Raw genomic sequence first — 20,670 nt, forward strand, 5'->3', positions numbered from 1 at the left:
TGCAGTCAATGAATTAGGAAGTATCGTTAATGACATTAACTAAAGCTGCTGGTAACTCAAGAATAAATATATTAGCATCCGTTTCAGCTGCAACACTTCAGGACTCTCACTATCATGGTGTCTCTTGGTGAAGCAAATTGTGCCGTAGCTCAATTTAGTATAGAATTACCTGACCTTAACCAAGAAAACAATGTAGGGATGAGAGGTGCTTTTCTACCCTTCTAATTTTCTATTTTTTAAAGTATCTCTTACTAACTTTAATATCTTTTGTATCTTCTCTTTTAGTACATCTGTGTAACAACAAAATTTGGAGAAATGCGAGGCCCTCGGAAGGCAAAAGGAAAAACTGCTCCAAAGTTACCACAGTTAATGTACTCAAATTCAATTCAGATTTTAAAATCTGTAATTTTCCTTTATACTACAGACTTTTTTCGCTCCAGTTGCAGGTATTACACAGATCATATGAATGACCAGGGATAAGGCATCCGCTTCATGTCTCCTTTCATATAATCCTACCACCGCTTTCTCCTTCCACTTGTTCTGTCTTTTTCATCTTTGCTGTCCTCTGGAAGCTGATAATAACAACAACATGTGCATTCATCCTGTAACACCTTTGTCCCTGTCCCCTCTAGTGTAAACTCCCCCAGCCTGGAAGCATCAGTAGCAGTGTTAGCAGGGAGCTGTTAAGCTGAAGCCCAGGGAGATGTCACAGCTGTACTACCGGCGGACTGACAGCTCCTCGTACCGGGACCGCATCCCGCTGAGAATAGTACGGGCTGAGTCAGAGCTGTCACCGCTGGAGAAGGCCTACCTTGGAGCTGTGGAGAAGGGGGACTATGCTAGTGTCAAACAGGCTCTTGAGGTGTGTATGTGTCTCTTGCATGAATGGATGGTTAGTTTGGTAGGTGGATGAATTAATACAGCTATTGAAACTCTAAATGATGAATGGATGGATTGATACTAAAGGTGTGATCAAATTGGACTGATTTAGAAAAAAATATAGGCAATGTGCGACCATGATGATAATTTCCAGGAACATCTCATGTCTTTATTTACCTTTTAATTTGACACTTGTTGCTAGAGTCCGAAAAACCTAGGATGGCCGAAACATTGTTAAAAAGGGGGATATATATTAGATTAATGCAGTTAATAATACAATTGTTGTACAATGAGTTGCAGAAAAGAAAGTTCAGAAAAATCAAACTTTAGCTGCACTGTATCACAGTGTCCTCTGCAAATCACTGATGACATAATGCAATAGCCATTTGAATTTGCACACCTAAGTTGCCATACTGAGTTGGAGGACAAAAGGGGTCACTGCTGCAAACAGTTTTTCTGTCTTCAGTCTTCTAAAGACTTTGACTGTAAAAATGACTGTTCCTTATTAATTTTGTCAGGAGGCAGAGATCTACTTCAAGATCAACATCAACTGCATCGACCCTCTTGGCCGCACAGCTCTGCTGATTGCCATTGAGAACGAGAACCTAGAAATCATTGAGCTCGTACTGAGCTTCAACGTCTACATCGGCGATGCCCTCCTACATGCTATTCGTAAGGAAGTGGTGGGGGCTGTGGAGCTGCTGCTAAATCACAAGAAGCCTAGTGGCGGCATGCAGGTAAGAAGGGGACTGAGGGGAATGGAATGAGTTTAAAATAAAGAGCACTTTATTCATGCCGGTGTTCAGGGTGCAGATAGGAAGCAGCTAACAAGGCTTGGGGGTGCTAAGAGAAACATTGGTTTACTGATATGCATCTTACTCCAAAAGAAATATATTCCTTTTTTTTAATTGGAACTTTTAGAATGACCTCAGCATACATTTTTTCTTAATTTTTTGTAGATTTAGTAGCAATTATTTTCTTGAATTTTGAGGGGACCTTTGTCAGTTATGCTCCCATAACAAAAACTCCATTCTTGCTGTTTTTCAGACCCTACAAAACTGATCATGAGGCTAAAGTAATGCCATCTTAAAACCAAACAACAGGATCTACAGCAGCCACAGGCACAGTGGCTCACATGCCAGATCCCAAGAGAAATTTCAGATCTAGCTGAATGATAGTGTGCATCATCAGTCAATAAAATGCATGTACTCATTGTATAACTTGTAAGCTTCTCGCATTTGCCTCAAGCTTTTTGTGCCATCCAAAATAATGACCTAGTGTTGTTGGCAACAACAAAGGCAAAAGCTGTCTTTAGAAGCTTTTGTCATTTGGATAAGGGAACAAGTATGTTCACTGGCAGAGAATAACACGTGTATTTTGTCCAAAGTTATAGTGTATTCATGATTTTATTTGATCTTTTTTTTTTGTTAAATGCTGTAAGGATGCTGAACGGTTTGAGAACACAGCACAAATCCCTCCCTCTAGTTGTTGAGAATTTCCTGTAAAATGTTTTATTACAGTATCAAAAAACAGATACCATCTAATACATTTCAGAATGGTGACCCTTTGCCCTCCACTTAAGTACAGGAGGGCATGTTGTTATACTGCATACATGCTTCATATGCTTTCTCTATCTCTAATAGTGATGCACACTAAACCACTCAAGTAAAATAGAGAAAAAAATAGAGAAATAGAGAAAAAATGAATAAATAGAGGAAAAGAGAAGAATGTATTGGGCAAAAGAAAAAGATAGCACAAGTGTTGCAGATATGAAGCATAAGATGAAGCGATAGTTTAGGCTTATGTGTTAAATGGATTTGGTTTAAATGGAGATACAGAGGCCAGAATTTCCTGTCCAAACCCCTCAGCTGTGAAATCTATCAGCTGCCACATTTCCTCTTTACCTTAATGCCTTCGCAAGATAGAGCTCCTTCCCATCGTATAAGTAGGTTTAGAGAATAGATAATTCTGGCGCTATCATATCTCTCCAAGAGAAACTCACTTATTATATTAAAAGGCTGTCTGGGAAAAGCGCATCAGATTTGTTGCCTGTGTTTTCTCGAAGACTTATTAATAAGAAGATTCATTTCATGCTCTTCTGGAATTGTTTGTATTTGTCTTTTTATTTTGCCGGCTGCTGGAATGATGTTTTGGAAATAATCTCGCAAATAGCGGTGGCTTATTTGTTTTCCATAGAGGAGGGCATCGGATATCAGCTTTTTAAACAGCCTCATGTATTATTCCCTGAGTGTAGATATGCATGTGTCAGAGACACAAATACTGTAGCTCACTGTATTTCTAAATTGGAAAGGCCTTTGGGTGTGTTGTAGTGTTGCATATGTGCATACATACCAAGACAGTTATGTAAGGGAATCCCTCTCCTTCAGACAATATGTTCATATCACAGCATGATGTAAAGTAAACATAAGTAAAGACTTGAAGTTCATTTCTGCATTGTCATCCAGATATAAAACTGCTCAGTGTCCCATTTTCGCCAACATTTCTCTAAACAGCATATGTGATTGTGTAGGATGACAGGTGAAAAGCAATGTGGAGGCTTAAAAAAGACCACAGTGAAAACAGAAGTGCAGCACACTGTGAAGCCTCACAGCCAGCAGATGCTAATGTTGCATTTTTAATCAATATGCGGATGGCGAGTGCCTCTAATGTGAGCAACAAATATGCATTACACGGACGAGTGGGCTATAATTCCATTTCTTTTCTCCACTTTTATCATAACTTCACATCTACAAGCCTGCACTCCTCCTGCTCTGTGCCTGGGCACAGGCCAAGGATGTTTGATGTAGATTATTTGATGTCCCACCTCCTCCCACATGGAGAACAGAGTTTATAACTTATTAGATCATGCTCCTCTGTGAAATGATGACTCTCAGACATGGCTTTTTGCCACCCTTTGAAACTGAGAGTAATCTACACAGGTAAGTAGTATCCTTAGTGTGTTAAAAATGACTTTTGGGATGAATATATAAAAGAGTAAATATCAGCCCTTGTCTTAAATGTGACTTGTGCACTGCATTTACATCTATTGTTGGTCACTTTTAGGCATTTTTAGAATGAAATGAAAACTACAAATGGCTGTAAAACATGGATACATTGTTGTGTTGTCACACAACCCCCACGAAAAGACTTGTTTCACTTGATCCATTCAGTCCAATAACCTTTGGAAGAGTCACATGATTAAATTATTTATTCTCATTCAAGTTGGAGAGAGCTAACCGCAAGTTATTCTCTAGTGTGCATGCTCAGCCCCCGGAGCATATGCAGTATGCATTCATGCCACCAGTGTGGGAATGTAAAGTCCGACACCAGATTCAATTCTCCAGTATAATGTGGAATACAGAGAGATTTATCTGGTGGTGATATTCCAATCCAATGTGTGAACTCATTTGGAAATGGTTGAACCTAGCAGACTTTAATTTATATGTAAAAGTTCCGCACTGCAGGTTTAAAGCACTCAAGTAGAGTTTTTCTCATTTGTCCCTTGTCGCCTCACTTGTCGGCCTGTCATTCTGTTGTACTGTCACTTATGTCTTGTCATGTGGAAAAGTGCCATTGGAAAGCCTCATGCTGCTTGCAGATTATATTGTGCTATTAGATGAGAATACTTATTTACCTCTGAGAGATCAATATCAACATTTTTATTTTTTTCAGTATTTTAAGGTACTGAGAAAGAAAAGTCAATTTTGGTATCAAGCATTCAGGTCAGAATGACAATTTTCTGTGTGTGTGAGTCAGTTTAGATTATGAGCATATACAGTAGAGAGAATATTTTCCTTCAAACTACTAGTCTCTCAAGTCTTCAACATTAGTCTTGGTTAAGCTCCACAACTATACTACAACTACAGCCCATTATTCCCAGCTATGCTCAAGCTAAATGGGTCCTAAATGGGTCCTTACTTATCGCATGTTTATCCTCCAGCTATTCTCTGACTCTCTTCCCTCTCTCTCCTCCCCTTCTCTCCCTCACCACTGAATCAGATAATAGGCCTTCAATTAAAAGAAGTGAAAAGGGCCATCTTATTCCTCTGCAGCCTGCAGCCGTGTATTCCTACTGACTGACATGGGAATAGCAAAACGGCTTTGCTGGAGTGGATGATAAGGAGGATAGGTGGAATGAGTTTCTTTCTGAGAATAATGATTCCCTCTGAAATGTGTGGAATACTGATGCTTTTCCTACACTGTGGCCTCTACTGTTGCATCTCAATACAAATGGCATGTTGTGTGTGACTTTGACCAAGGGTAGTATTTCTCACTGGTATTTGAACAGTTTTCACTGCAGCTGCCAAAAACCCCAAAGACTGTTTTCCTGATCCTGGTTATGCCATTTTACTCCACTGCTGGAGACCTTTGAACTGCACTCTGCTCTGTGCTTAAACAAACCAATTACGTCTACAGTGCTCTGAGCGTGTCAGTTAAACCTGACAGACAGGGAGGAAAAGGCGAGAATCTATCACGAGGCCAAGGCCAAATATCCTGCTTCTAAAGCTTCATTCAATACATGTGTGATCGAAGCTTTTGTTCTCTTGTCTTCCCTGAAAGGTTCCTCCAATCTTATTGGACAAGCAGTTCTCTGACTTCACCCCCGACATCACTCCCATCATCCTCGCTGCACACACCAACAACTATGAAATTATCAAGCTGCTGGTGCAGAAAGGAGTGTCTATGCCGCAGCCACATGAGGTGGGCCAAGCTGATTTGTGGTGTCAATTGTATGTATTTGTATTTGTGTTTCGCTGTTTCGCATCAGCCTCAAATCTTATTGTTCTGGAAGGTCAGCAACCTCTAAGGGAATAAGTACAAGCGTTGTTTGCAGCTTAATTACAGCACATGTTTGACATTATCCAGTGGGGTTTTAAAGTGTAAAAAAGGTAATAGAATCAATCAATAAGTTATTTACATACTGGGTATAAAGTATGGTATGCATACATACCATAAAGTGTTTGACATAAGATTTTATTTATTAAATGCACAATCAAATATAATTTCTGATGCTCAAAAAATGCTTCTTTTCAACAACAAAAAAAACTGTAAGTCAAAAAAGTCAATAAAAAGTTTAAATATGCTGACAATTTTTGTATGGGTCTGACTGGATCTGAATGCTGAATAGGTAATACTATATAATATACCCAGGCATGACAGAGTATTTACTTGACATAATAGACACAGTGCCTGCATCACTAGACTGGAACATGATCTATTACTAAACACTGGTGAGCCTCATTAAAATGTGTCCTTGGTTTGTTTGATGTGTTGCAGGTGCGCTGTAACTGTGTGGAGTGTGTTTCTAGCTCAGACGTGGACAGCCTGCGGCACTCGCGCTCACGCCTCAACATCTACAAAGCTCTGTCGAGTCCATCACTAATTGCACTCTCCAGTGAGGATCCCTTCCTCACTGCGTTCAGGCTCAGCTGGGAGCTGCAGGAGCTCAGCAAGGTGAGGAAAAGAGAGCAGGCTAATAGTGAAGCCAACACATCATTTGGAACGATTGGATTTGAAAGAGCTGAAATATTAGCTGGATGGATGTTGGATTAATTAACCTCTGCACGCTGAGCAGCTTTCATTATACCATTATGTGACATTCAATGGCATGTCAATTTATTAGGCAGGCATATCAGTATGAATATAAATTGCTGTTGGTTTCATTTCATAATGAAAAATACACAGGGGTCAGCTATGAAAATGTATTCATATAATCACAAAACTGGATCCTGGTCTGCTCTGGTTTATGATGTTTCCAGTTTAGATTGATCTAAATCTATTATTGAATTTTATCACTCCTTATTTCTCTGAACTTTTTTAGTACAACTTAATGCACCAAGTAATAAAAGTGAGAATATCTCAGTTGCTTTAATTAAATCAAAATAGAAGCATTTCCTAATGGTTGATCACATTGTCGCTGTTATATCAGTCTCTGGGGTCTGCGTATTTCCAGAGACTAATTAAATGCATTTTAATTCAGTTTAGTTCAACATTTTGTGCACTACACTCATCCTATTTTATTTGAGAGATGAAAACATATTCGTAGGTAATATATGATGAAAAGAATTTGAAACAGCATCATGACACAAAAGAGTTGATTCAACTTTCTAGACATACTTTGAGATTATCTTTGATTTATATCCCAGCTCCCACGCTCACTTTCTAGAACATTTAATGTGTAGTGCTATCTGTATACTGTATACACTCCCACCCTGTGTTTCAGGTAGAGAATGAGTTCAAATCAGAGTATGAGGAGCTGTCTCAGCAGTGCAAACAGTTTGCCAAGGACCTCTTGGACCAGACAAGGAGTTCCAGAGAGCTGGAGATGATCCTCAACTACAGAGATGACATCAACTTATTGGAGGAAGAGGGCAACAGTGACCTGGCAAGACTCAAACTAGCTATAAAGTACCACCAAAAAGAGGTAAAGAGGCATGATGTGTACTATTGGAGCATAATGTTAATATCAATCATCGGTATATGATTACAGACTAATCCATAGCTTTCTGAGTTGTGTGAATGAGTGACTGCTACAGCAAGACATCTATACTTAATATGATTTTCATGTTGCCATTATATCACCGTTAAAACAAGTTAACTCGTGATTTTTTAGTTTTGAATTATTTGCTGATTATTTTCTCAATTAATCGGTTCGTTGTTTGGTGTATAAAGTGTCATCACTGTTTCCCAAAGGTGACATTCTCAAATGTCCACAAAGATACTCAGTTTACAATCAAATAAGAAAACAGAAAATATTCACAGTTGATGAGCTGGAACCAGAGAATTTTGACATGTTTTCTTTAAAAATGTCAATCAATGATCAAAATAGTCAGTGATTAATTTAATGTTGATCAGCTATTCAATTATTGACTAATTGTTGCGGCTGTAGTCAACACACACTCAAAATAAATAAGAAATCACATCTTTTTTTACACATTTCTCTTTTGCTCTTTTATCATATACTGTCTGGTATTGTTTACTACATTATCTACAGTTTGTTGTGAAGCTTGCCCCTAGCAACCTCCACTGCACTGTACATCAGGTGAAGGACTGCCAAGCCTCAAGTTTTTGCTGTACTGAGCCATTACTAAATGTTCTCTCACAGGTGCCACTGCCAGCCAAGATGAACTGGTGTAATGATGTTAGATTAGCATCAGGTTCTCTTTAATGAAACCAGACACTGGTTTGGACAGGACCTTATCTGTTTTCTGGCAGGCCACAGAGGTGACAGATTTGATTAGATTTGAACCAACATGTACACTTCGAGGAATTAAGGTAAAAACTAAATGATAAATGCAAAAGATATGATATATGGTCATTATGTTTTGAAAGCTGCTGCTGTATTTCATTGCCTCCAAACTATATAGTCTCCAACGTTTAATGCAGAACATGTCCTGTATATCTGTTCTTAAGTAGATGGTTATTAAGCATTAATTGCTATTACATTCCAGTTTCGGTTTCCTAGAGAGTAAATTGGGCTGTTTCATCTCGCAGCTCTTTAGGACATGAACTGCATTTTAAACACATAAATAATTTTTAGGGGAAATGGTTCAAACCTGATAACTCCACAGCAACACTTCCTTTTATGTTCCACTGATTTCATAGTTTTGTTTCTATTGTGTGAGAAACCTTCTTACAGTGGGTAGAGCAATGAACAATTAGAAAGGAAAAAAGCTCATTTAAAGGTGCATATTAATTCCTATGTACACAGTATATATAAACCTTGATTGTCTATGGTTTAGTGAGATGTGTCTTTGTAGCATTCAAACTCATTTTAACTGATGACTAATTACTTAGTTATGGCTGGAATCTCAATCTCAATTATCTACTTTTACTATATATTTAGCTGGTCAATAAAAATGATCAGAAAATCAAATAACTGATGTAAGAGTCATGTTTTTCTGTGTTGCCTGGAAGTTGCAGGAAGGCTGGTTTTTGATAAAGTTGCTAAAATATGGAGGCAGAAAGCTTCCTCAGGCAAAAAAGTTAAATACATATTACACTGCAAAATTGTTCCACTGAATATAAAAGTGAAGCAGAAATGATGAAGAAGCAGACACATTACTCCCAGGAGCGACCTGTAATTCATTCAACTGTCTTTTGCTGGAAGCTCTGCCTGGCTGTCAGTGCAGACACGCTTTTGTAAGAGTCTCGATTTATGACATCGCTGTCTCCTTCTTCATCCATCCAATTGTTGCACATCATGAGACACAGATTGGCAGATGAGCATGTTGAGTCACAAAAGGACAATTTAGAGTAATGGAAGTCCACAGGTGGACATAATGATGGACAGTCTCCCTCATGTTACCCAACCTCTCTGCTGCTAGCAGCCAATCTTTCATCGCACACATGGTAAACAACCTTTCCCACAACTGTCCCACCACTCATCTCCTCTCCACAGGAGTGCTTTAATTATCCAGGAGCTGTCTCAATATGCCCTTCACCTGCATCCCATCTATAATACCCTTCGATCACACTTGACTTTGATGGAGGACTGTGATATATGTAACAATCCACCCAGATGCCCTTTTAAAATGATAAATATCCTAGCTACCTAGACTTGTTAGCAGTCATTTCAAGGCAAAGTTATTCTCCTGGAAAGGTTCATTCCATTGCACTGGCAGTAGACGGGTGTGTGTGCTGCAAGAAGGTATTAGAGAGTGATTGATGGATTTGAACATAAAAACCCTCTTTTTATCAAGTCATTTTTGTCTGTAACTGATTCCCTAAAATAAAATCAAAATCTGCCATTGAAGATCACTGCCCTATTCTTTCTTCTTTTAGGACTTGCTTTCTAGAAAAAAACCTTGAAATTCATGTATTTCTATTAGAAACACAACCTTACTACATTGGGAGATTTTTTTACTCGGTTTAAGAAAATAATGGGACTCATAAATCATCACAGACTCACTTTAGACAAAGCAGCGATTATTTATAGTATTGATTGTATGCAGAGTAATGATGTAGCTGCTGCTTGTACTGTAGCTTTGCAGCATGTGAAGTCTTGTGAAGGGAGCTATGTGAAATGAACAGTTACTTTGTCAGCACTTTGCCAGAAGGTGTTTGGGTGGCATTTTGCGTGGTTTTGTAAACTATTACTTGATTTAAAGAAGGGAAATGACTGAAATGCTTCTCAAATGAGAATCTGACGTTTAGCTGCAGTCTCTTGAGAAAGCATGATGACATCTGTAGAATGTAAATGTTCACATACACACGCACACACACACACACACATACAGAGGTATTTATAGAAATGGCCTTGTGCTTGTGACAGATAATCTTTAAGCCAGACAGGGTTTTGCTCCCTGCAAGGCATTGGGCGTGAAGTGGACACTTAGTTGGACTGGAAAGGTTAATTCGACTCATGTTCACAGTATTTTGTCTGCGGCGTGATCACCACTCATTTCTTTCAGAGATTTTGAGACAAACACTCACGCTCCTATAATTGGAGCGACACTCAGTCTGAATGTGTGATGTTTTTGTTAAATAAAGCTGACTGTTGATGAGGTTGTAGTGTTTCAACTGAATACTGAAAGACAGACTCTTCTTAACCCTCTTATGCCTGTGAGTGTCTGTGTGCACACTTGTTCATTTTTGTTGTAACCTATTTGTCTTTTCATCTGTGTGTGTTTTCTGGATTTGCAGCCTCTGTGCTCCCAGGGTTTACTGTAGAAAGGCAATTGATAATAGTCTAAAGAGAAATCTCCACAGGCCTCCCATCTAAAGAGCTGAGCTAACAGAGAAGTCTGCTCATGCAGCGGGAGGCCAAATAAGCTAAATATGATAAGCAACACATACACATCCAACTGCTGATCATCCCCTTTACCATCCTGAGGGTATCAACAGTGGATTACTCTCTTTTACAATGTGCTTGCAGAAATGTAAGTACACTGAATAATCAAAAGTGTGAGTGAAAACTCACAATGTTCTCAAAGGCGCCATGGGAAACCTTTCAATTTTATATGCTGTAGTTTGACGTTGCCCCCTTGTGATATCTCATAAAAACTGCAATTCAGTATTTTAAATGTTTTTTTAAGTCTCCATTAAACAATAATACTAAGTGTTTTGTATGTAGTAAATGACCATTAGCACTCAATCCACTTTGACAAATACTGGTATCTTTTCACTGGTACCTTCACAAGTCAGTGTTCAGTGCTCAGCAATATTCAGCCTTTGAGTTGCAGTTCTCATACAAAAACAATCTTACACTATTGCCCACATGTTTTCACTTGTTCTAATAAGTTTCAGGAGTAAGTAAGTAAGTTGCTATGAGAAAGTTGGACAGTTATTCTTATGCGCTTTTTTAGTAGTATTCAGTTCATATTGTACATATTGCTACATTTTGAAAATGGATATTTTCAGTGCCAGCTTTCACATTTGTGCTGTTTTAGCAGCACAGTCCACCAACACTCCAGTTCAGTAGCATTAAAGGTGACACACTGTATGATCAGCTATGTGTGTTGACTCTACTCTAATGCTAAATTTGGCCTTGAAGCTTATGTACAGATGGAGAGGTTTGTAGCCTTTAGATTCGAAGGCTGACTGATTCATTTGTAACATGTATAAATGGATGATGACTATACAAGTAAACACAACAAATCTTTCTGTATACATGCAATGCAAGAATAAAAATCAAATCATAAACTTACACTGTGCATACTCTAACAATCTTACACACACAAACCAGAAAATGTGTAAATTCATGGCTTTTCAAAAATGAAATAGTGATATGGAGAGTGCTATATTGAGAAAACTTTATTCTTCTTTTGAAAAACATTTGAAATAATCATTTTATACTCATTAAAAAACTATGTTTTCACATTGTATTTGAACTTGTAAATCTGAAAGTGATTCTGTCTGTGAAAGTGCAGAAACATTCTAGCAGAGCTGCTGTTAAACGTGTCTTCACAGAGCGAGAAAGCATCCTCAATTGTCACTCAGTGATAAGCACCAACCTGCCACTTTTGGACAGTTGACTATGGAGTGGACACTTGACTTAATGGACTTGAGACCATGGAGAGATGGTGTTTGAGTTGTGCTTGTGTGAATAAGCTACCACTTAGCCACCACTCATGAGTTTTGTCAGTGATAGTGACAGTGTATGGGAGGGTGCCATAAGAGAGGTTTGGATCTTCTCACCCAGGAAACAGAGATAAAAACTGTAGAAAAATATTTATGTAGAGCAAATAGATGTTACAGTAAAGGAGGTTGTAAGTGGTGTTTCAAAACTGGGTAGTTAGCAGATTTGTTTTATGAAGGTTGGTGTTAAATAAAGGAAATTAAGTATTTTAGCCTCCATTATTTTCTCAAAATCATTGAAGCATATATATTTATATTGTATTCTGTTTTATGTAAATTGCTTAGCTGTTTCTTGATCTTTCTAACCTGCTAAAGCATCTGAAACATGTATTTCACCAGCTGCTTGACAGAAATATTTGATTTATTTGGAATAGAGCTTGCTACATTTGCTCAGTAAACTGATTCAAATATGTTCTTCTTTCTCTGTGTAAAATTAAATAGTGTGAATAAAATAAGTAAATAAAACCTTTTTATTTTGATCACAGATTTCCATCATATGGTAACTAATTTGCGTTTAAATGATAGTATTACAGCCCATGTGCTATGACAAATAAATTAGCATGGATACATTTTCTAATTATAACATGAATTAGCTTAATTGACCTCATCAGCATCACTGTCTGTGTTTAATATATCATGGTGATTAAGGCAAGACATCAGACAGCTCAAGTACCTCTTGTTTACTGTGATTAATTAGGAATAATACTCTGACAAGCAGTGAAAGATGTGAACTAGTAATGTTGTTTTTGCCTGTAAGCCAAATATGATTAATTATTTCATTAATTCCATGTCATGTCATTGTGCCCCAAAAGTCCAAACACCTGCTACAAAACAATTGTGATAAAAGTGACTGACGCTTTCTTTAAATACACAGAACAAATCGATTTAAAGCTGCTGCTGGATTTTTATTATTTTCTGAGATACAGTACTTCATAACAAGGCCAAGCCTGCACCCAGGGGTCTGCTTTAGATTTTCGGTACAACCTAATGAGGTTAGACTATTTTTCTCTAATAAGGTTTATGTTTAGAAGTCTCTCTCATTTGGAAAAAGAATCCATGTGTATTCCCTGTATGCATTTCCTCTCAAGTTATGTGTTTATACTGTAGTTGATGTATGGCAATATGAGCCATTCTACTCCAACTCACACGCAAGTAGGGATTTCTGGTTCCCATGGTAACACGACTGCAGAGTTGGTGAATTGGCACTTACCGATGCGGTTCGACACTTTGACTTTGATGTGGTGGCTCAGTGTGATATTTCACAACATTTGGTGTGCTTGCTTGTGTGCCCATGTTGGTAGATTTATTTATTTATTTATTTTTTAAATATTCATTTATTTATTTATTTATTTATTTATAACATATGAGTTACTTTTTTTCTTTTGTAACAGGGATGTATCACAGATAGATCCAGATTGTCACCAGATGGATGTTGTTGCTTCAATCCATTTGGCTGAGGCAATCCTACAATACAGCTGTAGTTCTGCTTAGTGTCACTGAATAGGGTTCTGTCTCCCAGCACGCTAACATGCTAGAATTGTACCTTAGATGAGTGCATAAGAGGATGAAACAGAAAATACATCTCTCTCCTCTCTTTTCTTATTGAAGTTTGTAGCGCAGCCAAACTGCCAGCAGCTCTTGGCATCACGCTGGTATGATGAGTTCCCTGGCTGGAGACGGCGCCACTGGGCAGGGAAGTTCTTCACCTGTGTTTTCATCGGCCTCCTCTACCCTTTGTTTGCTATCTGCTACCTCATTGTTCCCAAGAGTCGTTACGGCCTCTTCATCCGCAAGCCTTTCATCAAGTTCATATGCCACACAGCGTCCTACCTGACCTTTCTGTTCCTGTTGCTCCTCGCCTCGCAACACATTGTCACCACAGAGCAGGACAGGCAGGACAGGCAGGGCCCCGCACCAACCACTGTGGAGTGGATGATCCTGCCCTGGGTGCTGGGTAAGTACAAGTTAACTGAGGGCACTGAGATAGATGAGACTGGTTGATTAAGTGGAAATATGATCAGTGATTGGTTAGCATTATTAATCATAATAATATATGAAAATAACAAGAAAAAAAGGCATCACCCATTTTTAAAAAGTTTGTTCGTAGTCATATTATACAAACCGTGTTTTCTCCATCAGTTTGTGATGGTAGATTTCTCCAATTACTATGATACCCAGCAGCCAATGTTACTACTGAGAAGAAAAATGAGGGACATAAATCAGAGATATAGCAAATTAAGACCAATTGGAAACAAAAAGGGCTAGTTGTTTAATTTATGGATTTATTTACTGGATGCCCCCAAACTCCATATACCTTTTTCATTTCCATGTCCATGGTTTAAGGTTATTGTTTGTGCACATGATCAGACAGTCTCTATATTTCTAGGATTCATCTGGGCAGAGATCAAGCAAATGTGGGATGGTGGTTTCCAAGACTATGTACACGACTGGTGGAACCTGATGGACTTTGTCATGAACTCTTTATACCTGGCCACCATCTCCCTCAAGATTGTAGCCTACACTAAGGTAACCAATAATCTATGAATGGCACTAGAATAGACAAGGTGTAGTGTGTTCTCACTTTATCTGTTCCTCATCCTTTGTCCTGTTCAGTACAGTGGCAGTAAACCCAGGAACCAGTGGGAGATGTGGCACCCAACACTAGTAGCTGAGGCAGTGTTTGCCATAGCCAACATTTTCAGCTCCCTGCGTCTCATCTCACTGTTCACAGCCAACTCTCATCTGGGGCCTCTGCAGATCTCTCTGGGGAGAATGCTTCTAGACATTTTGAAGTTCCTCTTCATCTACTGTCTGGTAACCACACAAATAACTGCACACAGGCCAGGAATGCAAACATGTGCACAGTAAATATGACAAAGACACAGACTGGCTTAAATAATTGCATCTGCTATGCACACACTGTCTTTCTTCAGGTCCTACTGGCCTTCGCTAATGGACTCAACCAGCTGTACTTTTACTATGAGACCAAGGCTTCAGATGAGAGGGGCAAATGCAAGGGTATCCGATGTGTAGAACAGAATAACGCTTTCTCCACGTGAGTTCACATGAATCTTAACTCGTTCACATGTGTATCAGTGTGATGGTGTGAAAGTCAACAGCACAAAAAGAAAGCTACGTCTGTGTATTTATTGCTGTTACTGTGTGAAAACCTTTGAAACAGTTTCAGTTATGATTAGAAATTATGTTTTTTCACCCAAAAATGACAACGCATCATATTTATGTGAGTAACTTACAGACAATTTTAAAACGTGTATCTTCCCTTTGCAGGTTATTTGAGACCCTGCAGTCTCTCTTCTGGTCTATTTTTGGTCTGATCAGCCTGTATGTGACCAATGTCGACGCGGACCATCAGTTCACTGAGTTTGTCGGCGCCACCATGTTCGGCACCTATAACATCATCTCACTGGTGGTGCTCCTCAACATGCTCATAGCCATGATGAACAACTCCTACCAGCACATTGCTGTGAGCACAGATCAAACATACTGTGAACAAAAAGCCAATAAATAATCTATTAAACACAAGCTCTACTTTTCTAATATGTCCTAACCTTGATTTCAGGATCATGCAGACATTGAGTGGAAGTTTGCCAGGACAAAGTTGTGGATGAGTTACTTTGAAGAAGGGGCCACTCTGCCGCCCCCATTCAACATCATTCCCAGCCCCAAATCATTCTGGTACCTCATGTGCTGGATTAAGAAGCGGGTGTGCCAGAGGACGCACTCTAAGCGCCCTGAAACCTTTGGAACACTTGGGGTAAGTCAGGCGTCAAATGTATTAATGCTTTATGTGTTTCTCACAGATAGAAAGGAGATTGAAGAGCAAACTTATGAAACAGGAGTGTGGGTAGAGGTTTGTACTAAAATGTTAAACAGGATTTTCCTGATCAAGGTCTAGTGAGGTGCTATTATTTTGTCAACCTAGACACAATACCCCAGCATGATGTCCTCTAATTTGTGCCGCCAGTCATTTTGTAAGAGCTGTGGAGCCGAATTAATCAGGAGCTATTTGGTAATTGATTATTAAATTCAGTTACTGTTAATTAAAAGAATAGCATTCCAGAAGTTCTCTGTTTCTCAAATATGAGGACTTGCTACTTTTCTTTATCATTTAAAACAAACTGTATATATTTTGGGTTTTGGACTAATGAGGAATTTGACGACACTACCATAGACATTTAAATCAATAATGAAATGAATTGTTAGTTGCAGAGTAGAATACATTTTTCAAATGAGAGAAATCTTATTTTAGAGATCTTTTGTTTTTGTTTTTTACTTTTTGTGTGATTCAACACTAAGGGGCCACATGTAGTGACACACCAACAAGTTTACAAATACAAATGTATTTTACTGTGAAGAATTGTGTTTAGTTTTTTCTCTTATTTTCCACTCTGACACTAACTCAACAACTCAACCTTTCTGATATCTGATGTCTGTGCAGAGGCGAGCAGCGGAGAACCTGAGGATAAACCATCAGTATCAGGTAAATGTAGTGTGTGTGTGTGTGTGTGTGTGTGTGTGTGTGTGTGTGTGTGTGTGTGTGTGTGTGTGTGTGTGTGCGCGTGTGTGTGCATGTGAGTGACAGCTCACACAATCTGCATTTCGACTGCCTTTTTAAAATGTTCAATTTCAGTCTTTCACTAGATCGCTTTTGCGATGTCTCATTCAATAGTCCAGACAGTTACACTCAGTGGAATGTTTTGTTGGTCTTTGTAATGAATTTCCTATTTGTCCACCTCAGTGGGGGGCTAGTAGTGTTATTATAGGAGATCTAGCTTTCAATTTATTTGTTTTCTTTTGTTCATATAGTGCCATCTTCTTCCTGACTGATTGACTGTGAGTTTTGTGTTGAGGTGACATTTTTATTTAATATTAGAAGAGTTTCTCGTGTTCAAAGCTTGCCCTGTTTATGGCATATTTTTCACTGACGTAGGAGGTACTGAGAAACTTGGTGAAACGTTATGTTGCTGCCATGATCAGAGATGCCAAGACAGAGGAAGGCCTGACTGAAGAGAACTTTAAGGTAGGCTTGATTCTTACAGAGAAATAATAAGACTTAAAGCTGTTATAATCAACATTTTCATATCAACAATGGATTGTTTATACTGTTTAGTTCACTCTCTATGGTCACAGCAGGCAAGTGTTTTCAGTGAAAAACCCATAAAATCCACATGTCCATTTCTAGCAAAATAGTAGTATCAACTTATAATGTGATTGTTTCTGTGCACGGGTGACCAAAAAAACAAGTTAGGTTTGAGGATCTGGTATTTTGGTTTGTTAGTAACATAACATTTTATTTTATTTTTGTAAGTATAACACCGGAATGCAGACTTTGTTTGTTTGCCAGCTGTGATTTGAATCTTGGAAAGAAATGAATCATCCCCAAAGCTGCAATATTAAAATGTTTCTGTTCGCTTTGTAACCAATTTGCACTGATAGTTTAATAAAAAGCGTAAATTACTTTAACAGGGGAGCTCACTTTCTGCTTTGCTCTTTCAGGAGCTGAAACAAGATATCTCCAGTTTTCGTTATGAGGTGATGGGCATGGTGAAGACAGGGAAACCTGCTCTACAGGGGGAAAGAAAGGCCAGTGCCAGCTCAGTGGAGTCCAGTCTTGCTTACCCCAATGCCTCACTCAAGGTTTCTCCCTGTCCACCGAGTAGCCAGGCAAAAAGCAAACTCAACCGATTCAAGATCACCACATCCATCCTCAAACAGTGCAGTTCGACAACCTCACCGAGGCCACCAGAAGCCTTCAACGGTCTACCTAACGGACTCTTGGCACTGGTCTCTGATGAGAGCTCCAGTGAAAAGTCAAGCCAGAGAAGAAACTTCCCCAAAGATATCACTGACTTTGGCTTGTTCCAGAAACGCCACTGGGGTAGCAACGAAGCCACGTCAGGCGCTGGAGAGAATTCTAGAAAGATGTACTCTTTGTCTGAGGAAGAAGGGGAATCTGTGGGCTCAGACAGAGAGGAGCAGGACAGAGAGCACACAACAATGAGTAAGGATGAGAAAGGACTCCTGGAGATGGAAAAGAAGGAAGTGGCTACAGCGATTGAGGCCCCAAATGAAAAAAGAGAGCAGGATGGTGGAGAAAAAGAAACCGAGGATAAAGACAAAGAGAGCACATCCCACAGTGACTCCGTAGCTGATGGATGTTTTTCTGGGTCATCCAGTGAAGATGCATAAGCTGTGATGATACATGAACATACAGGACGAATAAATGCTGGGCTGAGGACAGAGAGACTGACAATCAATGTGAGCTTCAAGCGAGGATAGCTGTGTCAGAAATGTAAGTGTTATTGTTTGTTTTGCAAAGAGTCTAACTTTTCCAGTTATTACGAAACTAATGATCAGTTTTGATCTTTGGAGACTCAGGGAGGCCTTCGGTGTGTTTAATGCTGTTATATTAGCAGTGCAGACACAGTAAAGGTGAATAGAACTATGTGAGCATTGCAAGGATTTAGATCTTATGATAAAGTCATTTCATCTTATCTCTTCCCTACAGATGATTGGAAAATAATTATTTCCTGAAACTCATAATTTCCTCTTTTATTATCGACGTATCCATCGTTCACCATACTCTCTCCTTCACCAATCTTTCTCTACCTCTTTTCCTTTCCTGTACACTGCTTAACTCTCCTCATCCTAATCTCACTAGAGCAATAGATGTATTCTGTGAATCTCTGCCTTACACTGTCTCTCTCTGCACTTTACACACTTTACACTTGCATACTGTATTTAAAAATGTGCAAAGCTCGGATCATGCAACAACAATTCTGTCAATGTTTTTCTATGCAAAAACCTGGGATTGTGATTCTTGTTCATTGTGCATTTAACACTGACAGTTCATGACAAGTATTCTTGTATGTAAGCTACTGGAGAGCGTGGCCGACTGGCATTCAAAGGATAATGGGAGATATACAATATGAACACAGCCTATGAACTATTTAAAGCAAAATATTATTCACGTTTTATCACTACTGCAGAAAATAAACTTGTTATTTTGATTGAATTTGCTGTTTTTAAATAGTACCTTTAGATGTCATGTTAGTTTGAACGAATGGTGTTATAGAGAATAAAACATAGATTAAAAATAAACTCAAAAATACACTCATTAATGGCTTTGTTTCTTTTGTTCAGTGCAGATTGGGGATGGATACAGACACAAACATTCACTAGTAAAGACTCATTGTGGAAACCTTTTTATTAAACAGGAAATACATGGCTGTGTTTGTGTCTGGAGTTAACCTGTTGTGTTATACCTGTATATTCAGCTTCAACATTTTCTATGACGTCCATGTCTTGTGATTATAAAATCATAAATGCTCATTATAAATCAATATGATGTTTTATAATTATAAGAATTATAATAGACTATGATCCATGCAAAGTCTGTGAGCAATCAGCAATCATAAAGTATGATGATACTTGATGTTATAAGTCATTATTAAAATGCTTTGTGTTATGAGTATTGCTTTGTATTATGAATATTTATGAGTGCGTAAAGTATAATTATACATCTGGATTCTTTCCACTTTACAAAATGCTTAATGTACACTGCTTAGTGTAACACTTCTGAAGATTTAAAAGACAGATATATAAACTTTATATTGATGTTTTACTTTTCATTTATATTTGAATTGAGGTACAAGCCAGAATCAGATATAATGTGTCCTGCAATCATTGTTTCTTTAGACTTAAACGTTTTTGGGAGCAGGGAGACTTTTGCTCAAGGAACCCTGCAATGAATGTAAAACCTATTCTACAATTTGAGCCTCAGTTTATGTTGTTTATTTAATGGCTTTTGTGGTTTTGAGTCTTCACATGTGACACTGCCTTTTGTGTAGTCTGGATGTTTCTGCCCTGTTTCCACTTTGCTCTCAGTTTCTGTAAATGGAGGTCCCAAAAGCCTGTTGCCAACTTTAAAGTGTTTCCTTTCGGTGCAAAATTGACTTACACTATTTTCTCTGGCTTTTGTTTTGTCCTTTGAAGATGAATGCTTGTGTGTGAGAATGTGATGTTCAAACCAGGTAGTCAAACACTTCTTAATGACTTTCAGTGGCTGAAGAAACAAACGATGCAATTATGGTACAGGAGAAAAGCCCAACAGAAATCTTGGCTTCAAACAACTTGATAACACAGTCCTATTTTAGAACAGAAGTCCATCACACTGTTTCAAAAGCAAATGTGTGAAAGCAGAGTTGTGTCAACATGTGTTCTACCCCATATAGACAGGATATTTCTTTGTTCACTGTTCTGTTTTTTTTTTTTAGCTGATTGTTTCTACTTTCATTCTTGTGCCTCTCAGTGTCTTCTAAGTTCAATGACTGAACAAGTGACCAAGTGAGTGAAAAAGTGATGAAATATTCAACAGATGATGAAACTGTGCTCCATGTGTGATCAAAAGACTGCACTGAAATGCATTTAGGGTTGTAATGGATCTTCCAACTTCACTGAACCAGGCTTGTTATTCGGAAACTGTGTAGATAGACGGCAAAGATGGATCAAACCAGAAGTTCTGTCTTAATACATGTTTTAATACGAGCTCGGTTCAAGTCTGCATGCCTGAGACACTGACAAAGATTCACTCCAGAACACAGGGGTCTTATACAGTCACAGAGAGGGTCAAATATCTTCAGTATGCAGTTTGAGCAGAATGTGATATCCTTTGTGAGGCACCTTAAATTA

At 38.6% G+C, this 20,670-nt stretch overlaps 1 protein-coding gene across 1 annotated transcript; it reads left to right on the top strand.

Moving 5' to 3' along the window:
- Positions 1-688: 688 nt before the first annotated feature.
- On the top strand, positions 689-18,168 carry trpc4a (transient receptor potential cation channel, subfamily C, member 4a). The gene is made up of 14 exons (XM_053331104.1): positions 689-862; positions 1,398-1,616; positions 5,440-5,580; positions 6,157-6,333; positions 7,103-7,303; positions 13,567-13,912; positions 14,345-14,484; positions 14,572-14,772; positions 14,892-15,013; positions 15,247-15,442; positions 15,539-15,733; positions 16,418-16,459; positions 16,910-16,999; positions 17,476-18,168. The coding sequence occupies exons 1-14, from the start codon at positions 704-706 to the stop codon at positions 18,166-18,168; spliced, it is 2,922 nt and encodes a 973-aa protein (XP_053187079.1). The 5' UTR covers positions 689-703.
- Positions 18,169-20,670: the final 2,502 nt, after the last annotated feature.

The sequence above is a fragment of the Scomber japonicus genome, chromosome 13, assembly GCF_027409825.1.
Source record: "Scomber japonicus isolate fScoJap1 chromosome 13, fScoJap1.pri, whole genome shotgun sequence".
NCBI lineage: Eukaryota > Metazoa > Chordata > Actinopteri > Scombriformes > Scombridae > Scomber > Scomber japonicus.

Bases quoted from the DNA above. Each gene is read 5' to 3' on its own strand.
- trpc4a (XM_053331104.1), top strand. From the start codon at position 704: ATGTCACAGCTGTACTACCGGCGGACTGACAGCTCCTCGTACCGGGAC. The intron at 15,014-15,246 runs GTGAGTTCACAT...TTCCCTTTGCAG, and splicing joins CAGAATAACGCTTTCTCCAC to GTTATTTGAGACCCTGCAGT. The intron at 16,460-16,909 runs GTAAATGTAGTG...TCACTGACGTAG, and splicing joins GGATAAACCATCAGTATCAG to GAGGTACTGAGAAACTTGGT.